General features: G+C 49.1%; 1 protein-coding gene across 5 annotated transcripts in view; it reads left to right on the top strand.

Annotated features, from left to right (window-relative positions):
* BOC (BOC cell adhesion associated, oncogene regulated) overlaps window positions 1–18,721 on the top strand; it is a 73,227-nt gene that overhangs the window by 42,234 nt on the left and 12,272 nt on the right. For all 5 annotated transcript variants that reach the window (XM_040224001.1, XM_040223995.1, XM_040223990.1 and 2 more), the window contains 5 exons: window positions 12,052–12,198; window positions 13,985–14,128; window positions 15,385–15,678; window positions 16,019–16,291; window positions 17,986–18,293. In XM_040224001.1, coding sequence (XP_040079935.1) covers window positions 12,052–12,198; window positions 13,985–14,128; window positions 15,385–15,678; window positions 16,019–16,291; window positions 17,986–18,293 — 1,166 coding nt within the window. The remainder of the gene's footprint in view (window positions 1–12,051; window positions 12,199–13,984; window positions 14,129–15,384; window positions 15,679–16,018; window positions 16,292–17,985; window positions 18,294–18,721) is intronic.

The raw sequence follows: 18,721 nt of genomic DNA, 5'->3' as shown, positions 1-18,721 counted from the left end.
AGAAATAGAGAAAGGAAAAAAGAAAGAAAAAGATTTATTTCAAAGGATTGGCTCACATGATTATGGAGGCTGGAAAGTCCAGAATCATTGGGCGAGCCAGCAGCCTGGAGATTCATGCAATCCACTAGGGAACCAGGAAACCAAACATTCTCTAGCCCTGAGTTCAATAGCTTGATGTTTTGCAGGTTGGGGTCCTGAGAACTGGGGAGTGTTTAGAATTTACAACAGCACAGTAAGACCTGCTCTGGGCTATTGAGGATCTCTCAGTCTGATGGAGAAGATGGACTGCAGTTTCTGTTAGCCATAAAACAAGTCAGTCAGAGCCATGAGTTGCCTGAGAGACATAAACAGATTTTAATGGGAAGTCAGGGGAAGAGTGATTCATTTCCATTTCAGGGAATTGAGGAAGACTCAAGGTTGAGCCTTGAAGAATGTGTGTGGGACAACCTTTATCTCCAGGGTTTTGAGTCCTCTCATCTTTCTCAGGCCTTCAACTAAGTTCAGCTCTCTACACTGTGCACTTAGACCTAAGCCCAGTGCTGTTTCTGGGACGGTGCAGATACTTCACGGTCAGTGCGTCAGATTCTGAAGTCAGGATGGGGTAACAAGAGACAGTCACCTGGTAGCTGTATTTCCCTAGGAGAGGAAGGGATCTGCAGCTGAAAGCTGGGTCTGAAGCTACCTGCCAGACTAGCTTGAGTCTGCCTCCTTTGCTGGGGGAGCTCTAGACAGCTCCACATGGGGGTATAGCTGGAAAAGGAGAACTAACTCGAGCTTGAAACACAGCTGTTTTATGCCCGTACATGCTGTGTGCTTTACTTTGCCAGTTGGACAAGAATGAAAGATACTGACTGCTAAGTCGCTTCAGTCATGTCCAACGCTTGTGACCCGCTGAAAGACAGCTTAAAATGCCAAAGGTATTGAGCAACTTGAGTACCTAAATAGGAGATGACCTATTTAGGAATACCTTACAGCTTTAGGCCAAAGTCATGGTAACTCTTTTCTGCTTTCTACTAGTACAGGCAGAAATTCACACCTCACAGGAATCTCCTCTGGTATTCATCTTCAAAGGGCATGGGCAATACTGGTCCCATTGGTCTGGGACAAGCGCTCAGGCAAATGTGTGGTGTAAGCTCAGGGCATCATGGCAGCAGCTTTCTGCCCCACACAGCCAGGGTTCTAGTTCTTTATTTAGCAACAGTCAATATTTACCACACACACATACACACAATAAGACTCAAAAATTCCATGGTGCATCTTCTACCAAGGACATGCTTAGAATTCCCCATTCCTCTCCTCAACCTATCCTTGGCACACTCAGCCGCAGGCTTTAATAAAATCCTAGGTCCATTTTCTAAGCTAAGAGAAAAGGGAAGGACCACACAGTGAGTTAAGCAGGTACAACTATAGATTCAATGAGCCAGAACAGACTTGGAGAAGCCTTTTGCACAGGAAGATGAGGGAAGCGTTGATTAGTTTGCTTGAAATCCCTGGAACTCTTTAAAGAACGTGACGTATGATGGTTCTTTTAAAATGAAAACAAATCAAGAGAGAAAATGAGTTCCTTTGCTCCCCTTTTTTTGTGTGTATGTGCGTAAGAGTTTAGGGATTTCCACTCTGATTTTGTTTATAGATTTTCAACCATTTTTTGGAATCTACTAATAGTCCCAGGAGCTATAGAACAGTGAGTCTGTCTTGCAAATGGGACAAAATGTTTAAATAAAGCACTGTCACTTAACACTGAGGAAGAAAATGGTAAGCAAAAGGGGGAAAAACGTACTGAGGTAGAAATAGCATGTTGTTTTTCTGTAGGGAAAATTTTGCTTGATTTTTAGTGATGGTGCTCCTTTTCTACTTAAAAACATTTGAAGGAATCATAGAGTAAGACTCGGGCTACAGCATGACACTTCAGCACACCTCTCAGCCCTGCCTCCTCCTCTAGACCCAGCAAATCTGCCATTTCCTTGGCTCGTCTCTCACTTTCCCTGGGTGCTCTGGCTGCCTGTAACAACCTCCTTTCCATTCCTTTTCCCAGAAAATTCCCACTTCCCTTGGGTTAATAAGTGCAAGTCGCTCAGTTGTGTCTGACTCTTTGTGACCCCATGGACTATATGGTCCATGGAATTCTCCAGGTCAGAATACTGGAGTGGGTAGCCTTTCCCTTCTCCAGGGGATCTTCTCAACCCACGTCTCCTGCATTACAGGTGGATTCTTTACCCGCTGAGCCACAAGGGAAGCCCTGGTGGCTCAGACAGTAAAGCGTCTGCCTACAATGCAGGAGACCCGGGTTCAGTCCCTGGGTTGGGAAGATCTCCTGGAGAAGAAAATGGCAACCCACTCCAGTATTCTTGCCTGGAAAATCCCATGGATGGAGGAGCCTGGTAGGCTACAGTCCATGGGGTCACAAAGAATCAGACACAACTGAGCAACTTCACTTCACTTTGGGTTAATTAATTCCTTCTTGGTGATCAACCTTCAACTATCATCTCCTCTAGGAATCTTTTCTTGACCCCACTTTGACTCCCCAGGTCTAGAGTGGGGTCTCCTCTTCTGAGCTCCCTGCCATCCTGTGTTCACTTCTCTAGGCCTCTCCAGCCACCGTCTCTTTGCCCTTCACCTCTGTGATCACCACACCGCGGCACACGCTTGGCCTTCAGTGAATGTCTAGGGAGAGGCAGGCTCCCAGATAAGATATGTTGAAGTCTAGAAGATCAAAAAGAGCATGCAGAAGGCAGACAAAGATTTCTTCACCCAGACTGTGGTAGAGTAGAAGTTTTGAGGAAGTAAATAAGAAAGGATGAAGCAACACTTAGGATGTAAACAAGCTGAAGATACAAATAGATTTAGGAGGGGTTTAGAAAAATTGATGGATGTCAGAAGCATAAAGCATAAAAGAAATTAAGGTGTTGATGGAAATTCTGCAACCTTTAAGGCAGACGCCAGTGACTGTGGCTGCAGTCCTACCAGGCACCTCCCAGGGCCCTGTCAGAGAGGGTGGGCAGATGGCACAGGTCGTCACCACTGCTTTTAGGACTACACAGTTCCCAAGTGTGTGTGGAGGGTGGGGGCAGCGGGAACCACTGTGGACTCCCCTGGCCTTAAGACACTGCCCCTGCCTCTTCCACCTGGAATTCTGTTTTTTCAGGGACACACTGAAGGGCTCACGTCCATTGTTCCTCTGAACGCCTTGGCTTCGGTCTTCTCTCCTTTCTTCCTGTACAGGCCGCCAGCCTGCCAAACACTGTGCCAGGAACCAGTTCTGGCTCTGATGAGTCCAGACCACCAGGGTTCACATTAATTTTCCCATTGCTAAGTTTCTAGTTTATATTTGGTTGATCAGAGAAATATGTGTGATGTGGGTTGCTGGCAAGTAAATCTTTTTTTTTCCTTCTTCTCTCTCTCCCCAGTGTATTTTTTCAAACCATTTTATTCCTTCATGCAATCCAAAAGAAACTCCCTAGTTCTGCTAGCCAGCCCTACCTCACAGCAGCTCTGGAGTCAGATAAACGGGATGGTCTACAGACGTCTCTGTTCATCTGGTTGCCAGACTCAGTGGAGAAACGGCTCCCATCCTTATTTTCAAGGATTAATAGCATTTCTCGTTCTTGTGTGTCTTTTTTTTTTTTTTTAATATTTTTTAATTGGTTCAAGCCAAGAAATTCCTGAAGCATTAGGCCAGTTTACTGCAAATCATTTAATGACACTGCAAACTAGGTTCTTTCTATTTTCCTTCTCCTTCCTCTCACACTCCTCTTTTTATGCTCTGTCTCCTGTTGTGCCCACCTCCACTCTTGACTTTGATCTTCTGCCCTCTTCCCTGTGGCTCTTTCATCTCTTTTCCACCCAGAGCTTTTTCCTGCTACTCAAATCTAGGTGCACACCCCACCTTAATTCAAAAGAAAGAAACACACGATTTAACAACTAATGTGCTTGGCATCTGCAAAGTTTTTTTTTTTTTTTTTTTTTTTTTTATCCGTCATAGGAACTGTTTTTATTTAAGTAAAAGAGAGCATGCTTTACTTTCATCAGAAAGTGTGTTTGCGAAATTTCATGTCATGTTTCCACGGCTGTCAGGAGAGTGCTTTGGAGCCGAAATTATTCATGCAATTGAACAGGCAGAAAAAAAAATCCTAAAGAGAGCAAATGTATTTGTCCATTCTTCAGCCTGCAAAAGGAGAAGTGCTCACTCCACCAGCCCCCCTTCTAAATTGACTGGAGATCGAGGTAACCTAATCTAGGCTCGCACACTGGTGAAGGTGGCAGGGGTTACGCTTAGGGACACTACTCTGGCAAATTGTTATAGCCAGCCTATGTGTTGCTTTAACTGTCTTTTCGATTAAAACCCCCCATGGTTAGGAACTATGTCTTTATCTTCTTGGTATCTTCTACAACTTCAGCCTGGCTGAGTGAATGAATAGTGATGTCTGGAGGGATGGTATTGTGCCAGATGCAGACTACAGAATATACTGAGTTTGCTCAGCTTTGTGGGCTCCCGTTGGGTCTGACTGCAGTGGCCTGTGTGCCAGGGCTACGGACTGGTTGATAGGCTTAGTCACTCCACAGAATGCATGCCTCAGAGGCCTGCCCATCCCGCAGTCAACCCTATTCACTCATCAAGAGCAGGCAGTTCCATCTCTAAAGGCAGCGTTGTCAGGCTCCAGCCTCCACTCCACTTCTGCAGTCCATCACCATGACTTTGCACTTGTAGAGAATTTTCTTTCAGAGGCTTGATCTGGGGGTCATGCCAAGCCATGGCTCCTCAGGTGACTTGGAGACCAGGAGTTATGCTGTGATTCTCTTCCCATCCGTGAAGTAGTTCAGGGCAAAGAGCCCACCCAGGGAGGCAGGTGTGGGGCCCTTCCCCTGCTCAGACACCACCTCCAAGTCCATCCGTAGAGCAGTGAGCCGTGCACTCTTAATTTTACTCACCTTGTACCTTTGCCACCTTTCAAAAGGTTCAGGGCCAGGCCACAGGGTCAGTGTGTCACTGGGGTACTCCATTAGGTGAAATCTTTCTACACTTTGTAACACTGCCTGTAGACGCAGGAAGCCAGTACAGAGACAAGTTGAGCCCTGGAAGCAGGAGAGCTGGGAGATGGAACGATCAGTCAGCCCAAACTTGCTGATGGCCACGAGGCTGCCCAGCCGCCCTGGAAGCACTGCCAAGTGAGCCCAACGTGGTGCCCCTGCAATCGGTGGATCGCATCCAAGCCTCAGCAGATGAGTGCAGGCTCGTCCTGTGAGCCCTGAGAACAGGCCAGGAGGGAAGGGCAAGACTGACCAGACACAAGAAATACCTGGATGGATTAAAAGCCAGAATGTTTGTGATTGTTCAGCTGAGCTGAGGGAGACGGGGGTGTTGGTAACTCTAGGAAGCCTCTATCTGAAGGTGCTGTCTTACCTGACTTCTTTCTTTGCATTTTAATTTGCACCCTAAGGGAGGATGCTTCCCTGGTAGCTTGGCTGGTAAAGAATCTGCCTGCAATTCAGGAGACCCTGGTTTGATTCCTGGGTCAGATAGATCGCCTGGAGAAGGGAACGGCTGCCCACTCCAGTATTCTAGTATTCTGGCCTGGAGAATTCCATGGACTGTGTAGCCCATGGGGTCACAAAGAGTCAGACACGACTGAATGACTTTCACTTTCAAGGGAGGACTCAGGGAGAAGAGAATCAAATGAGGAAACTCTTTGAATGTAAAGGTTAGGTTTATTGATTACATGGGGCATTTTGTGGAGGCACAAGGCACCATGTAACGGGGCATGGAAAGTATATAAGAACTGAAGGATGAGACTATAACGAAGAGCTAACAATTCTGTATTAAGAGAATGTAAAAACAAACACTAAATATTGTGATATAATTCATAGATCTACTCAACCTTTTATTCATAAAGGAAAGATCAAAGCTAGAAGGTAGAGAGAAAGAGTAAGTCAAAAGGGGCTCAAGATAAAACTTGTCAATTTGTAGTTTCACGAATGATCCTGATGGTGACAACCACACTCACATGCCTCTAAAAGTTTTTATTTTCCTTCTTTTTTCCCCACGGGCAAGAAGGTAGGAGCCTGATGTACCCTTGGAATGTGAAGAGAAATGTCAGAGCACATTCCATGATTGTATCCGAACAGATCGCTGTCACCTGTGTATCAAAGCTGCTATGGAAGTGACTTATCAGAAGATAAATGTTCCGTTAAGAAACTGAGTGCTTAGAAGGCAGGGAGCTGGGCAGGGTTCTATATGGAGCCTAAGATATTAGGACTTTCTCAGAAAGCAAAAAGTTCTGGGACTAATAAAGAAGGTCTTTAAACTCAAGAGATGGCCCCAAAGACCAGGGCTTCTGACCTGTCGAGAGCTGAGGGACAAGAGTGGGCCTCACGGCATTTGATTAGTGCAGACAAGTTAATAAAATAGCTGGAAGAATACACAGAGAGGATGCAAAAGAAGGGTCTGAGGGAAGGTAAGAGGATTAAAGCTGCAAAAACATTCCTCTAATGGATTTCTCAAACACACCAGCCAACAGGCAAGGGCAGGTGTCCTGTCAAACCATTTCCCCCGTGAAACCTGATCCATCATTCTGCAATGAGGCTGGAGGCCTGCTAACCCTATTTGTAACTGAAGGGCCTGCCCCTTATTCCCAGGGAAGTGCTCTGAGCAGCACAGGAAACCAGCTTTGCAGACAAAGGAGCCTGGGAACAGGCTGGTTTCCTTCATATGCAGCCAACTAGATCTCTCTGCATCTGCCTCTCATCTGGTGGCTGATTAAGCTGTTATTGATCATGAAGCCTCTGCCCCTCCCTGGCCTCCTTCCTACCCAAAAAGTACTAGAAAAGGGGGTGCTCTGAGTTTCAGATCGCTCATCACTTCATTACTCTGCCTTTGATCCCTTAGTGAAACTCAACTTTTGCTCCACCAGCCAAATTGGGAGCATTTGTCTAGTGAAGCAACAGCTAAAGCTTAAGCTCAGGGTGTGGGGTAGGGGGAGGACAGGGCCGGGGACCCAGCTGGGGTGTCCTGGGTTCTGCCTGCCTGGGCTGTTGTGCACATGTTGGCATCAGAACAGAAGGGCTGCCCGGCTGACAAGTGCCCAGCTTGTGCCTCCCTCACTGCACAGCCCACTGTTTCCAACCCAGCAGTGAATCCTCGGAGTGCGCAGAAGGCCCCCAGAGGGGCCTAGGGGTGTGCAGCATTTTCCAGTCTTGAGTCAGTGAGGTGTGTACATGGAGGAGAGTGTGCTCTGTGCACAGATAAGTTCTCAGTTACAGAGGGCAGGAGCCCAGGGCTAAGCTGGAAATGGCATTCTGATGCCAGACTCCTTTCAGTTACTCACATCTTTCTTGCAAAATGCTTTGTTAGGCTTAAGTATATTCTTGCTTGAGGCAGATTTTCTTGGAATGAAGTAAAGGAGAGGGTGAAACAAAAACTCAAAAACTCTTGGTGGAGTAGTTTTAGATTTATTAGACCATGCAAGAGACATGCTTCTCAGTGACTGAGGAATTTTCCAGATGCCCCTGGGCTCACAATGCTCACAGTTCTCTCTGTGGGGAGTCTCCTGACTTGGCAGGTACCTGTGCTGAGGATTAAGGCTTTTGCATTGCTGAGGTACTTTGCTTATGAAAAGCAGGTAGTAACATCCAGCGAGAACTCCCTGAGCACAGGCTGTCCACCCTTTCCCACAGTCCACCATCCTCCTTGCTGAGAGAAAATGCATCCGCTCTCTTGGCTGAGAGGTTCAGCCAGGACTGGGCTATGGATTTTGGGGGGCCCAGTACAATGTGAAAATATGAGGTCCCTTGGTCAAATGTTATTTAAAAGTTCAAGGCAGTGATAGAAGAGCATTAAACCAAGCGTTGGCCTCTTCCAAGTGAGGGGCCTGGCACAGCTGCACAGGTTGCATGCTGACGAAGCTGGCCTTGAGCACTGTCTTCCAAACTCTTCATTCAACAAGGACTCAATGAACATGGTGCCTCCTGAAGATTGTGCAGTGGGGCTTGGGGCTGGGGCACGGATTGAAAATTGATAGTTTGCCCACTAGGAATTTGCAATTTATTTAGGGTTGGATATCACCAACTTAGCTTCCCTCATAGCTCAGTTGGTAAAGAATCTGCCTGCAATGCAGGGGACCCAAGTTCGATTCCTGGGTTGGGAAGATCCCCTGGAGAAGGAAATGGCAACCCACTCCAATATTCTGTCCATGGAGAATCCCACAGACAGACGAGCCTAGCAGGCTACAGTCCATGGGGTCGCAAGAGTCGGACACAAATTAAGAGACTAAACCACCATCACCAACACAAAATTAAATAATGAGATGATTCCTTAAAAACCCAGAAGGCTCCACACCCACCCAAAGGAAGGAATCCATGAGAAATCTCACCTTGGCCCATAGGAACCACTTGTGTTCAGCCTGGAAAGTGAAATGGGGCTATAGAGATGAACCACGCATTCTGTCATCATTTTTACCACACTACTTGGCAAACCGCATGTATTTCTTCTAGGGTTATTTTCATTTCAGTTACTGTATTCTTCAACTCTGGTTGTGCTTTATACTTTCTTTGTTAAAAAGCATCTTGTAACTTCTCATCCATTCTTTTCTCAAGTTCTTGGATCATCTTTAGAGTCATTGCTCAACTCTTTCTTGGTAGATTGCTTGTCTCCACATCACTCATTTGTTCTTGGGTTTTGTCTTGTTCTTTCTCTGTCATGGCATTTTATATCTGTATTTGTATGTATGTGGAAGGTTAGTTATGTCTCTCAGCCTTGGAGAATTGGCTCTCTGTAGGGGATTCCTGTGTTTGTATGTATGTGGAAGGTTGGTTATGTTTCTCATCCTTGGGTAATTGGCCCTCTGTAGGGGATTCCTGTGTGTATTTGTATGTATGTGGAAGGTTATGTCTCTCAGCCTTGGAGAAGTGGCCCTCTATAGGGGATTCCTGTGTATCTCAGCCCTACACTCCCCTCTTGTCACCCTGTGGCCAGGGACCAGCAGGTCCCAGGGGAGGTTCTGACCTGTGTTTGTGGACTCAGTTCCACAGGCTGTGTGACTGTATTTTTCTTGCTTTTCTGGTGTCTACCCTCCCAGTGTATGACTCTGGGCTAGAGGCTTCTGCAGGCTTCCTGGTGGGAGGGGCTGGTGCCTGTCTACTGGTGGCTGGAATTGGGTCTTGGCCCTCTGGGGGTCAGGACCATATTTAAAGGTGGTGTGTGCTCAGGAAGTCTTTATTTTCAAATGTTTATTTATTTGGCTGCATCAGGTCTTAGTTGCAGTGCCTATGATCTTCGTTGAGTCATATGGGACCACGCAGTGCACAGACTCTGTGCGGCACAGGCTCAGTAGTTGCTCTGAGGCATGTGGGATCTTAATTCCCCAACCAGGGATCCAACCTGTGTCCCTTGCATTGCAAGGTGGATTCTTAACCATTGGACCACCAGGGAAGCCTCTCAGGAAGTCTTTAGGCCGCCTGCATGTTGGTTGTTTGGTGTGAGGTGTCCCAGCACTGGAGCCTACAAGTGTTGGGTAGGGTCAGGTCCCAGTTTTAATATCCCAACAAGATGTCAGCCTTCAGGTGAGTACTCCTGGATATGTTCGCCACCAGCTTTTATGTCCTAAGAGAGAGCCACAGCCATCCCCTGCCTCCCTGGGAAGACCCTCTAAGACCAGCAGGTAGATTTGGGCCAGGCTCCTATGAAGTCACTACTTCTGCCCTGGGTTTTGGTGTGCTTGAGACTTTATATGCATCCTCCAAGAATGGATCTCGATTTCCCCCCGTCCTATGGCACTCCTGCGATTAAGCCCCAATGGCCTTCAAGGCCGAATGCTCTGGGGACTCCTGCTCATCATACCAGACCTCCCAAGCTGGAGAGCCTGCCATTACCTCAGCACTCTACTCTCACTCCGATAGGAGAATTTCTTTGACATAATAATTCTCCAGTTTGTGGGTTGCCCACCCTGGGGATATGGGATTCAATTATATCTTAAGTGTGCCCCTCCTACCATCGTGTAGTGGTTTCTTTGTGTTTGGATGTAGAATATCTTTTTTGGTAGGTTCCAGACTTTTTTATTAATGGTTGTTCAGCAGTTAGGTGTGGTTTTGGTATTTTCGTGGGAGGAGGTGAGCTCAAGGTCTTCTATGCTGCTATTTATCCTAACAACATGTATTTCTTATTTCACATATATTAGACCTCTTTTACCTCTTTCCTGTGACCCTGGAAGTAAACACTCAAGAAACATTCTATTTTCAAAATATCCACATTTAGATAAAGATTGGCCACACTTGGATAAAAAGTTGATGGAAAATTTGTTGTGCTAAGCCCTTGAGCTCACAATGTCAACCCAGCTCAACTACAAAATCTGAGTTCACAAATAACATGCATGGGCATCTTGTACCTGACTGGAGGGGCCCAGCTCCAAGATAACCATTCATTTGGTCATCTAGCATTCACTGAGCATCTACTTAGGCCAGAGGATAAGATAACAACACTTGGTCCCTGACGCTAAAAAGTTCACAGCTGAATACTGGAATCAAAGGGACAATGATCCTTTCATAGAAATAAAAGGGCTTTCCTGTGCTGCTCTGGCTTGGCTTGACTGAGAGCTTCTAGAAAGTTGGGTTAAGTGGGAAACCTCCTGACCTCACCGAGTGCCATGATCACAGGGCTCTCCTTGGTGACAGTAGTTTGTTTTTGGTAATTACTTCATGTCTTCTGTGAGAAACCTGACTCCCAACTGCTGCTGTTGCCTTGTCTGGGAACGAACCACACAGGCAGGTGGATTCTTGCTGTGAACTGCAGTTACACTGTGATGGTATCAGTTCTCAGGAGCTGAGTAGAATGTGATGTGGTCAGCACTCAGAGAAGGTGCCTCCAGGGCTTTCTAAGCACCTTTGTGGAGAGAGTGTCTGGGTAAATATTTTCATCTCTCTTATCTTATTCTCTATTAGTTTTATTTCCTCTCTTAAATTAAATTCAGCTACAGTCCTGAAAACCGAATTTGGCATGTGGTTTTGTTGCACAAATAGCCCATTTTGTTCAGCGACATCAGTGATTTGGCTTCAAACAAAGAGAGTTTTGTTGTGTGGGCTGTTGGATTGTTTGGGAAATATCCTGCTTTTGTTCCAGATGGATCTCCATCCAATCCAGTTTAAATCCCATCTTCCTGCCACCAAGGCAAGTTAGAAGAGACTGCAGCCTGGTGTCAGGACCTCGGTTCCCCCGCATTCCACTGCCATTAAACCCCACTAGAGACATTCCTCTTTGCCTTAGAAAACCCTTTGGGTATCCACAATCTCCATCCCCAGCCCAGAGACCGAATTAGCCATGACATGACATACTGTTGGCTCTTTGTTTCTGCGGATGGGAAACCCGAGGTCATGCAGGCCGACTATAAGCACCATTCAACACAATTTTATATCAGAGATTTGAGCATCTCCATTTTAGTAGCCACTGGGGCACCTGGAACCAATCTCCAAGGATACTGGGGGAGGACCACATAGCTGTGCATAGCAGGAATCAGCCTTCTGGTTGTAACTATGATCGGCCGTCAAGCAGAATCTCAGGCCTTTCACTTTTTGATGTGGATGTCTGATTAGGCTATGCTTGACTGAACTGGAAAAAAGACATAAGCATTCTCTGTCATTGTTCCTTTCAGTCTCCATGAGCTGTGCAGGACATTTGTGCCTTGACCATGACCCATTTCTAGCCAGGTTCAGTGGGGCCAATGGGCCTAGGCCCCTTGCTGCCTTAGGTCAATGTAAGAGAAGAGGCTGGTCTGTGTCACAGGCACCACTTGATGGAATTCTCTACACTCACCCACCAGCACTTCTATACACCCAGTTGTACTCATATGCAGTGATGCGAGCCATACATTCCCTCCTGTCAACTCTAGACCACAAAAGGCTGGAGGAAGGACTCAGAGTACCCCCAGAGGACCCCTCAGCGTGTGAGGTTCTTGCAGCTGTTGACTGTGACTAAAGACACTGAGGCATAAGCCCAGCCTGACACAGTGCACTGTTCACCTCTCTCTCGCATCTAGGTCCAACCAGCCCCTTCTCTTCTCTCCACAGATCTCCAGGACTTCAAGTTAGACGTGCAGCACGTGATTGAAGTCGATGAGGGGAACACAGCAGTCATCGCCTGCCACCTTCCCGAGAGCCATCCAAAAGCTCAGGTCCGGTACAGTGTCAAACAGGAGTGGCTGGAGGCCTCCCGAGGTGAGTTAACAAGCAGGAGCCTGGAGGTTGGGGCCAGGAGGGAAGTTGGTGCCTCTACAGGGCCTCCCAAGCCCTGTCAGTGCTCCACAGCACCTTCCCCATGCTGCTCAGCCATCTGCTACCCTAATATGCAGCTCTATGGGATACTGAAGGGCCTCAGGGTGGAGGTCCCCTGAATCTATCACAAGGAATCTCCTCATCCTTTGAGGCCCTGCCCGATGTTGCTGAGCTGTTGCCACTGGATCAGAGCTCTCAGCTCGGAGTTCCAGTCCCTCCTCGTGCCATCTTCCTGCCACCAGGTGCGCACTGGAAGGCTGCCTGATAAGCCAGATGTTCCTAGAGCTGTGGGCTCCCTGGTGGGAGGCAGGGCTCTTCCCTGCACAGTAGAGCAGTCTCTCTAGAGGAATCCGAGGTTTTCCCTCTCCCCTTCTTCCTGGTGTTGCAGCCATCACAGCTTCCTGCTCAGGCCACAGTGGGCATGACAGCTGGTCCAGGGGAGACTGAGTGTTCATCCGCAGAGTGCCCACAGGGCACTTCCTCCCACAGATGACCTGCACTTAAGGCCAAGTAGACCCTGTGGCTGGACCCTACACCTCAAAATGTATACCTTTTAAAATGTCCTAGAGATTTTTAAATATTTTTGTTAACTTTCTGGTTATGAAACTTTATGGTTATATGTTTACTATAGAAAATACAAAAAAAGTATTTTTTAAAAGATCAAAAGTCTAATCCTGCCACTCAGAAATAACCAGAGATTAGAGTATGAATGTCTACTGTCCCTGGCAGTGGCCGCTGGAGGAGGCCTGCCCATCCCACAAGAATCAAGGGCTTTTTCCTTCCTATTTGGTATTTACTTAAGCAGCTCACACCTGGGGCAGCCCAGTGATAGACAGGCACCAGACTCAACAAGCCAGATTGCAGGGACATCCGGATGGCAAGGGCAGGCCACCAGAAAGCTCAGAGCTGATGACCAGTGCTTTGCCTGTCAGGAAGTCAAACACTATCCTAGTTGCCAGGTGTGCAGATACTATGAATCTGTCCCCTGCGGACAGAAGCTGAACTCAGCCCTGGGACCCCACCCCTGTGACACATCGATGCAAAAGCAGACAAAGCCTAGCAGGCCAGTGATGCCAAGGGAAGGGCTTCCATGGTATTCATGGAGAGGGCTAGGGTTGGGGATTAAAATATTCCTCCTTGGCTGTAGAAGTTCAGCAGTGAGGTGGCTCAGAGTTGTGACCATGACAAAGACTGATGGGAAATTCTGAAGGCAATTCCCTCCTTCCCTCCTGGTGGCTTAGAGGAGTAATCAGCTCATCTCCCGTGTATGCAGCACGGCCTCTCGATCCTAACAAGAGTCTTGGAGGCAGCATACATCATGCCATCTTCCGGGTGAAGAAACAGGATCTGAGAGGCTAATTAACCTGCCCAAGATCACACAGTTAGTGTTGGGCAGAACCCCAATCCTGCTTCCTTTCAGTGCTTCTTGAGCACCCTTGAAAATAAGAAATGCTCCTCCACAGTCCTGTGTACAAACTCAGGGTGGTGGTGGGGTGTCAGCCCGCCAGTTTGTTAGCTGGTTGTGTCGTGGCACTCCTGGCACTTCTGTACCACTTGGTGTGAGGTTTCATGGGGAGAGCAGCGGTTTCAGTTTGGACTTGTTGGGACTCGGGTCAGCTCCTGGCTTCTGCCCTACCTGCCCAAACCTTTGCGGGGGCTGCTGGGTGCCCTGTTCTGGGCCCACACTCACCCCCTGCCCCCCTACCCCCCTGCCCTGTCCTCTCTCCAGATAACTACCTGATCATGCCGTCGGGGAACCTCCAGATCGTGAACGCCAGCCAGGAGGACGAGGGGATGTACAAGTGCGCCGCCTACAACCCGGTGACGCAGGAAGTGAAGACCTCAGGCTCCAGCGACAGGCTGCGCGTGCGCCGTAAGAGGCGGATCTCGCGCATGGGCGCGGGAGCGGCTGGTGGGACATCCAGGCCTCGGGGTTCAGCGGCGGTGGGAGGTCCCTCCTCTAGCCAGCCTCTCTCTGCACGTGGCCCTCGCGCTTGTCAAGGGGCCGGGGGTGGCCAAGCTCACTGGTCGTGTCAGCACCCTGTGAGGGACGTCGTCTGACTCCTGCCTTTTGAGAGCTTTCCTCCGCTGTGGTACTTTTAGAGGAGGGGGACGGGTTGGGATGTGTGTTCAAATGACAGGAGCGTTTGTGCCCGTGTGAGGCCACCGGGCGTGCTTTGCATTCCTCTGCCTACACTGCAGAAGGGCCCAGCATCTCTCTCGGGACAGTCCCTGGAGGCCCACGTCACTCTCCATTTCTGTGAGGAGAGCGGCTGCCTTGGCTGAGCGAGTCCTGTGTGGCAGGCGCTTTTCCAGGTTCCCCTGTATTCAGCAGAGTGACATCTTATGTGGAGTTAGAGTTTAGAATTGGCACCAGTGGCAGATTCATGAAGCTAATGAAGCAAAGCTTCAGTGGGTCCTTGCTCACCCAATTTTGTATCTGTAATACTGTGTTTTTCTTCAAGAGGGACTCCCAGCTGTGTAAGTTTCAGATCTTAAACACTGAAGCTGCCCTTGGTTGGTGCGTAAAGAAATATCACACGGAGTGTGCTTCTTGTGGGGTTCTGAGGAAGGTCCTGTGTAGGAGAGCAGCACTCCTCTCCATCAGTTCTGTGCAGTTTCTACCTCACGTTAAGTAAAGCTCTCTGCCTCCTCAGCTGAGCACCTGATGAAATACTTGATCAACTTTTGGATATGAGAAGTGTGTATGTTTAAACCAGAAAGTGTTTCCCAGGTGGCACTAGTGGTAAAGAACCTGTCTGCCAGTGTAGGAGACATAAGAGACACAGGTTTCATCCCTGGATCAGGAAAATCCCCTGGAGGAGAGCATGATCAACCACTCCAGTATTCTTGCCTGCAGAATCCCATGGAACGAGGAGCCTGGCGGGCTGTAGTCCATAAGATTGCAAAGAGTCGGACACAACTAAAGCAACTTAGCACACACACAGATCATAGCTTTAAAGATCTGTCCCCCTCAGCCCAGCAGGATGCTCCCCACCAGGCTATTTGATTCCAATTCCAACCCTCCAGGCTGCGTCCTGGGGTTGGGCTACCTGAAGCAGGGTGGAGGGGATCCTCTGCACCCCATCCTGGTCCCACACACGGTCCTTTCTCTCTTCGCCCCTCCAGGTTCCACTGCCGAGGCTGCCCGCATCATCTACCCACCAGAGGCCCAGACCATTGTTGTCACCAAAGGCCAGAGTCTCATCCTGGAGTGTGTGGCCAGCGGGATCCCACCCCCGAGGGTTACCTGGGCCAAGGATGGCTCCAGTGTTGCCAGCTACAACAAGACACGCTTCCTGCTGAGCAACCTCCTCATCGATACGACCAGCGAGGAAGACTCGGGCACCTACCGCTGCATGGCCGACAATGGGGTTGGGGAGCCCGGGGCCGCAGTCATCCTCTACAACGTGCAGGTGTTCGGTGAGTGCCTCCTGCAGACCTCCTCCTCCTTGGCCGTCTCTTATCTGCATAGCCTCGCTAGAAGCTCATGAGCAAGGTTCAGACAGGGTTACATGCCTTTTGAGAGATCACATGCCGAGTGAGTGAGTGGGGAAGAACTGAGAGCATAAGAGGCCCTGGCTCCCAGGGACCAGGATGTAGGGGCTGGCAGTCCTTCCCAGCTGTGACTCTGATGGAGGAGATGTGGGGCCTTTCCTCTCCTCTACGAGTGTCATGGGGAAGGAGCGGTCCCCTCCCCAGCCTGTCTGCGCCTGGGTTGAAGGACTCTGCCTTCCTTACCTCTGCTCTGGTTTCTTGGCAGAACCCCCTGAGGTCACCATGGAGCTGTCTCAGCTGGTCATCCCTTGGGGCCAGAGCGCCAAGCTCACCTGTGAGGTGCGTGGGAACCCCCCGCCCTCCGTACTGTGGCTGAGGAACGCTGTGCCCCTCACCTCCAGCCAGCGCCTCCAACTGTCCCGTCGGGCCCTGCGGGTGGTCAGCATGGGGCCCGAAGACGAAGGTGTCTACCAGTGCATGGCGGAGAATGAAGTTGGGAGCGCCCATGCTGTGGTCCAGCTGAAGACCGCCAGGCCAGGTGAGTGCAATCCAAGGGACTGGGACATCAGCTGAACATTTACAGAACTTTAATCCAAGTTAAAACCCCTGTGTATACAATAAATAAAAATGGCTTTAAATATAATATATAAATGGTTCATTTGTACTACTGAAAATCTGCACTTCTGACTTGTTGGTAAGTTAATATAAATTTGAACTTACAACTAATAATATTAGTTGCTCAGTCATTGTCACAGAGTCGGACACAACTGAGCAACTAACACAGTTAACTTCAAATTTACATTAACTTACTAATAAGTCAGAAGTGCAGATTTTCAGCAGTGTAAATAACCCATTTAAATACTGTATTAAAAAAAATAACTTAGTTTTCAGAATCTCTTGAGTTCCTAGAGTTCCATAGAACCCAGTTTGATAACCACTGTTCTAACACAAAGCAAAGCACATCTGTTTTTCTTAGCTTGATTCATTTCAGTTGACACGTGCATAGATCATAATTTTAATAATTGCTCAGCAAAGGCCAAGCATCTCCATATAAGTAATAGGCTAGTACGTTTAGGTCTACATAGATTGAGCTGCTGTTTGCTCAGCACTGGTCTAGGCAGTGTAGGGGATGCATAGAAATGTAAAAAGACCCTGCCCTCAAGAACTTTCCTAGGAAGAAAATAAAACTTACTGAAGAATCAACTGGAGAAAAATACAACCAGGAATAATGCTGAGTCAGCATTATCAGGAGCCAACCTCCTGTGGTGCAGGAGGTCAGGTAATAAAAACTGTCATGGTCCGTGTGCAGGTTGGAAAAGAATTTCTGGACATGAGGCAGAAACAGAAGAGACTAAAGTTTACAAGAGTGGGAGATGCTGTTAGAACAGTGGGCCGGCTCAATGGAGAGCCGAATCCTTTCACAGGCTAGTTGCCAACTTTTATAGCCTCAAGACAGAAAATTCCTACTGCAATGGTGGCATTAGGTGATTGGTTAGGATGCTATAGGACGGATAATAGGGTGGGTGTTTTACCTAATATGGGGTCAGGGAACTGGCGGGTTTAGATCCAGAGGCCCATGGCAACAGTTGCTATGGAGCTTGGTCACTTCCAGAGATTTTTATCTTGTGAACTTGGTACAGAGCTTCATACCTGTGATCTTGGTATAGGGCTCCACAGAAACTAGTGTTGGCAGAGTCCGTGGACCCTTCCTGAAGGGAGTGCGGCCCCTCCTGCCTCTGAGAGTCTCAAACACATTTACATTCTTAGCTCACATCTTCAGGTCCCCACAGTGGAGCAGGAAGAGGCCCACTCTGTGCCATGGTACAAATCCCCCAGTGAGAGGAGGACATGTCCCCACACCACCCCCCGCCACACACACACACGCTCTCACAGATATGAGAAAGGGCTCCTAGCACCTTGAGAGCAAATTGAGATAGTTCAGCCAAGACACAGGTGGATGCAGGAAAACAGGCTGGTGGCAGGAAGCCTGGGAGGGGCCCTCAGGCTGCATTTCCACCCTGGCAGGCAGGGGCACAGCCCTCCGTCCCCACAGAGCCTGGCAGAGTATCGAGGGGACTGATGTCACCTCAGGTCCCCAGCCCAGGGCTCTTCTTGCCCCAGCAGCTCTTCCCTCTGACTTCTCTCCCCATTTTCTCTGTGGGGGGACGGCTGAGCAAGCGGCCAGGGGACTAACTGCTTGTCCCTGCCTTCTGCCTACTGCTCGTCTTCCAGGTACCACCCTGAGACCACGGTGGGATGCTCAGTCGGCCACTGTCACACCTCCAGTGCCACCCTCCAGACGTGGCAGCCCCGACCAGATGCCCAAGGGCCACCCAGGGCTATTGAGGCCCCCGGCGTCAGAGCAGCCAGCCTCCTCACAGTGCCCCGGGGATCAGGGGCCGGTGGCCCCCGCTGAGGCACCCATCATCCTCAGCTCACCCCGCACGTCCAAGACTGACTCGTACGAGCTGGTGTGGCGGCCTCGGCATGAGGGCAGCAGCCGGGCACCGGTCCTCTACTACGTGGTGAAACACCGCAAGGTATGATGACATCGGGTGTTGCGGCCACCTCGCTGTGAGGCTGGCTGGGGTATCTGTACCCTGCCCATCTCCCACAGAACTCCTGAAGCCTGCAGGTGGTCTCCAAGGCTGATCCCAACCTCTGTGCCCTCCAGCGTACTTTCCTACCACCTCCCAGGAAGCTGGCTGTGAGTTGGCTGTTGGGGCCCTAAGAGGCTCAGGAAGAAGCCATGGGTGTGCCTCTAGGTCTCAGGCCCACCAACCAGCTTCCAGTCCCAAGGAGAGTTCATAGACTTCCTGCTAACCATCCCCCTCCTCTCCTCTGCCATTTGTTGTTGATATTTTGTTGTTTAATCTAAGGAAGCTCTGCTGGGTACATACCTGCAGGAACTTGGGCATGGCAAGCTAGCTTTAGAGCCAGGAAAACAAATATTTGTGAACAACTGAGG

Source organism: Oryx dammah, unplaced genomic scaffold, assembly GCF_014754425.2.
Source record: "Oryx dammah isolate SB20612 unplaced genomic scaffold, SCBI_Odam_1.1 HiC_scaffold_2, whole genome shotgun sequence".
Lineage (NCBI taxonomy): Eukaryota > Metazoa > Chordata > Mammalia > Artiodactyla > Bovidae > Oryx > Oryx dammah.
Note: the sequence above shows the minus strand (reverse complement) of the source record. Positions and strands in the feature narration are given on the sequence as shown.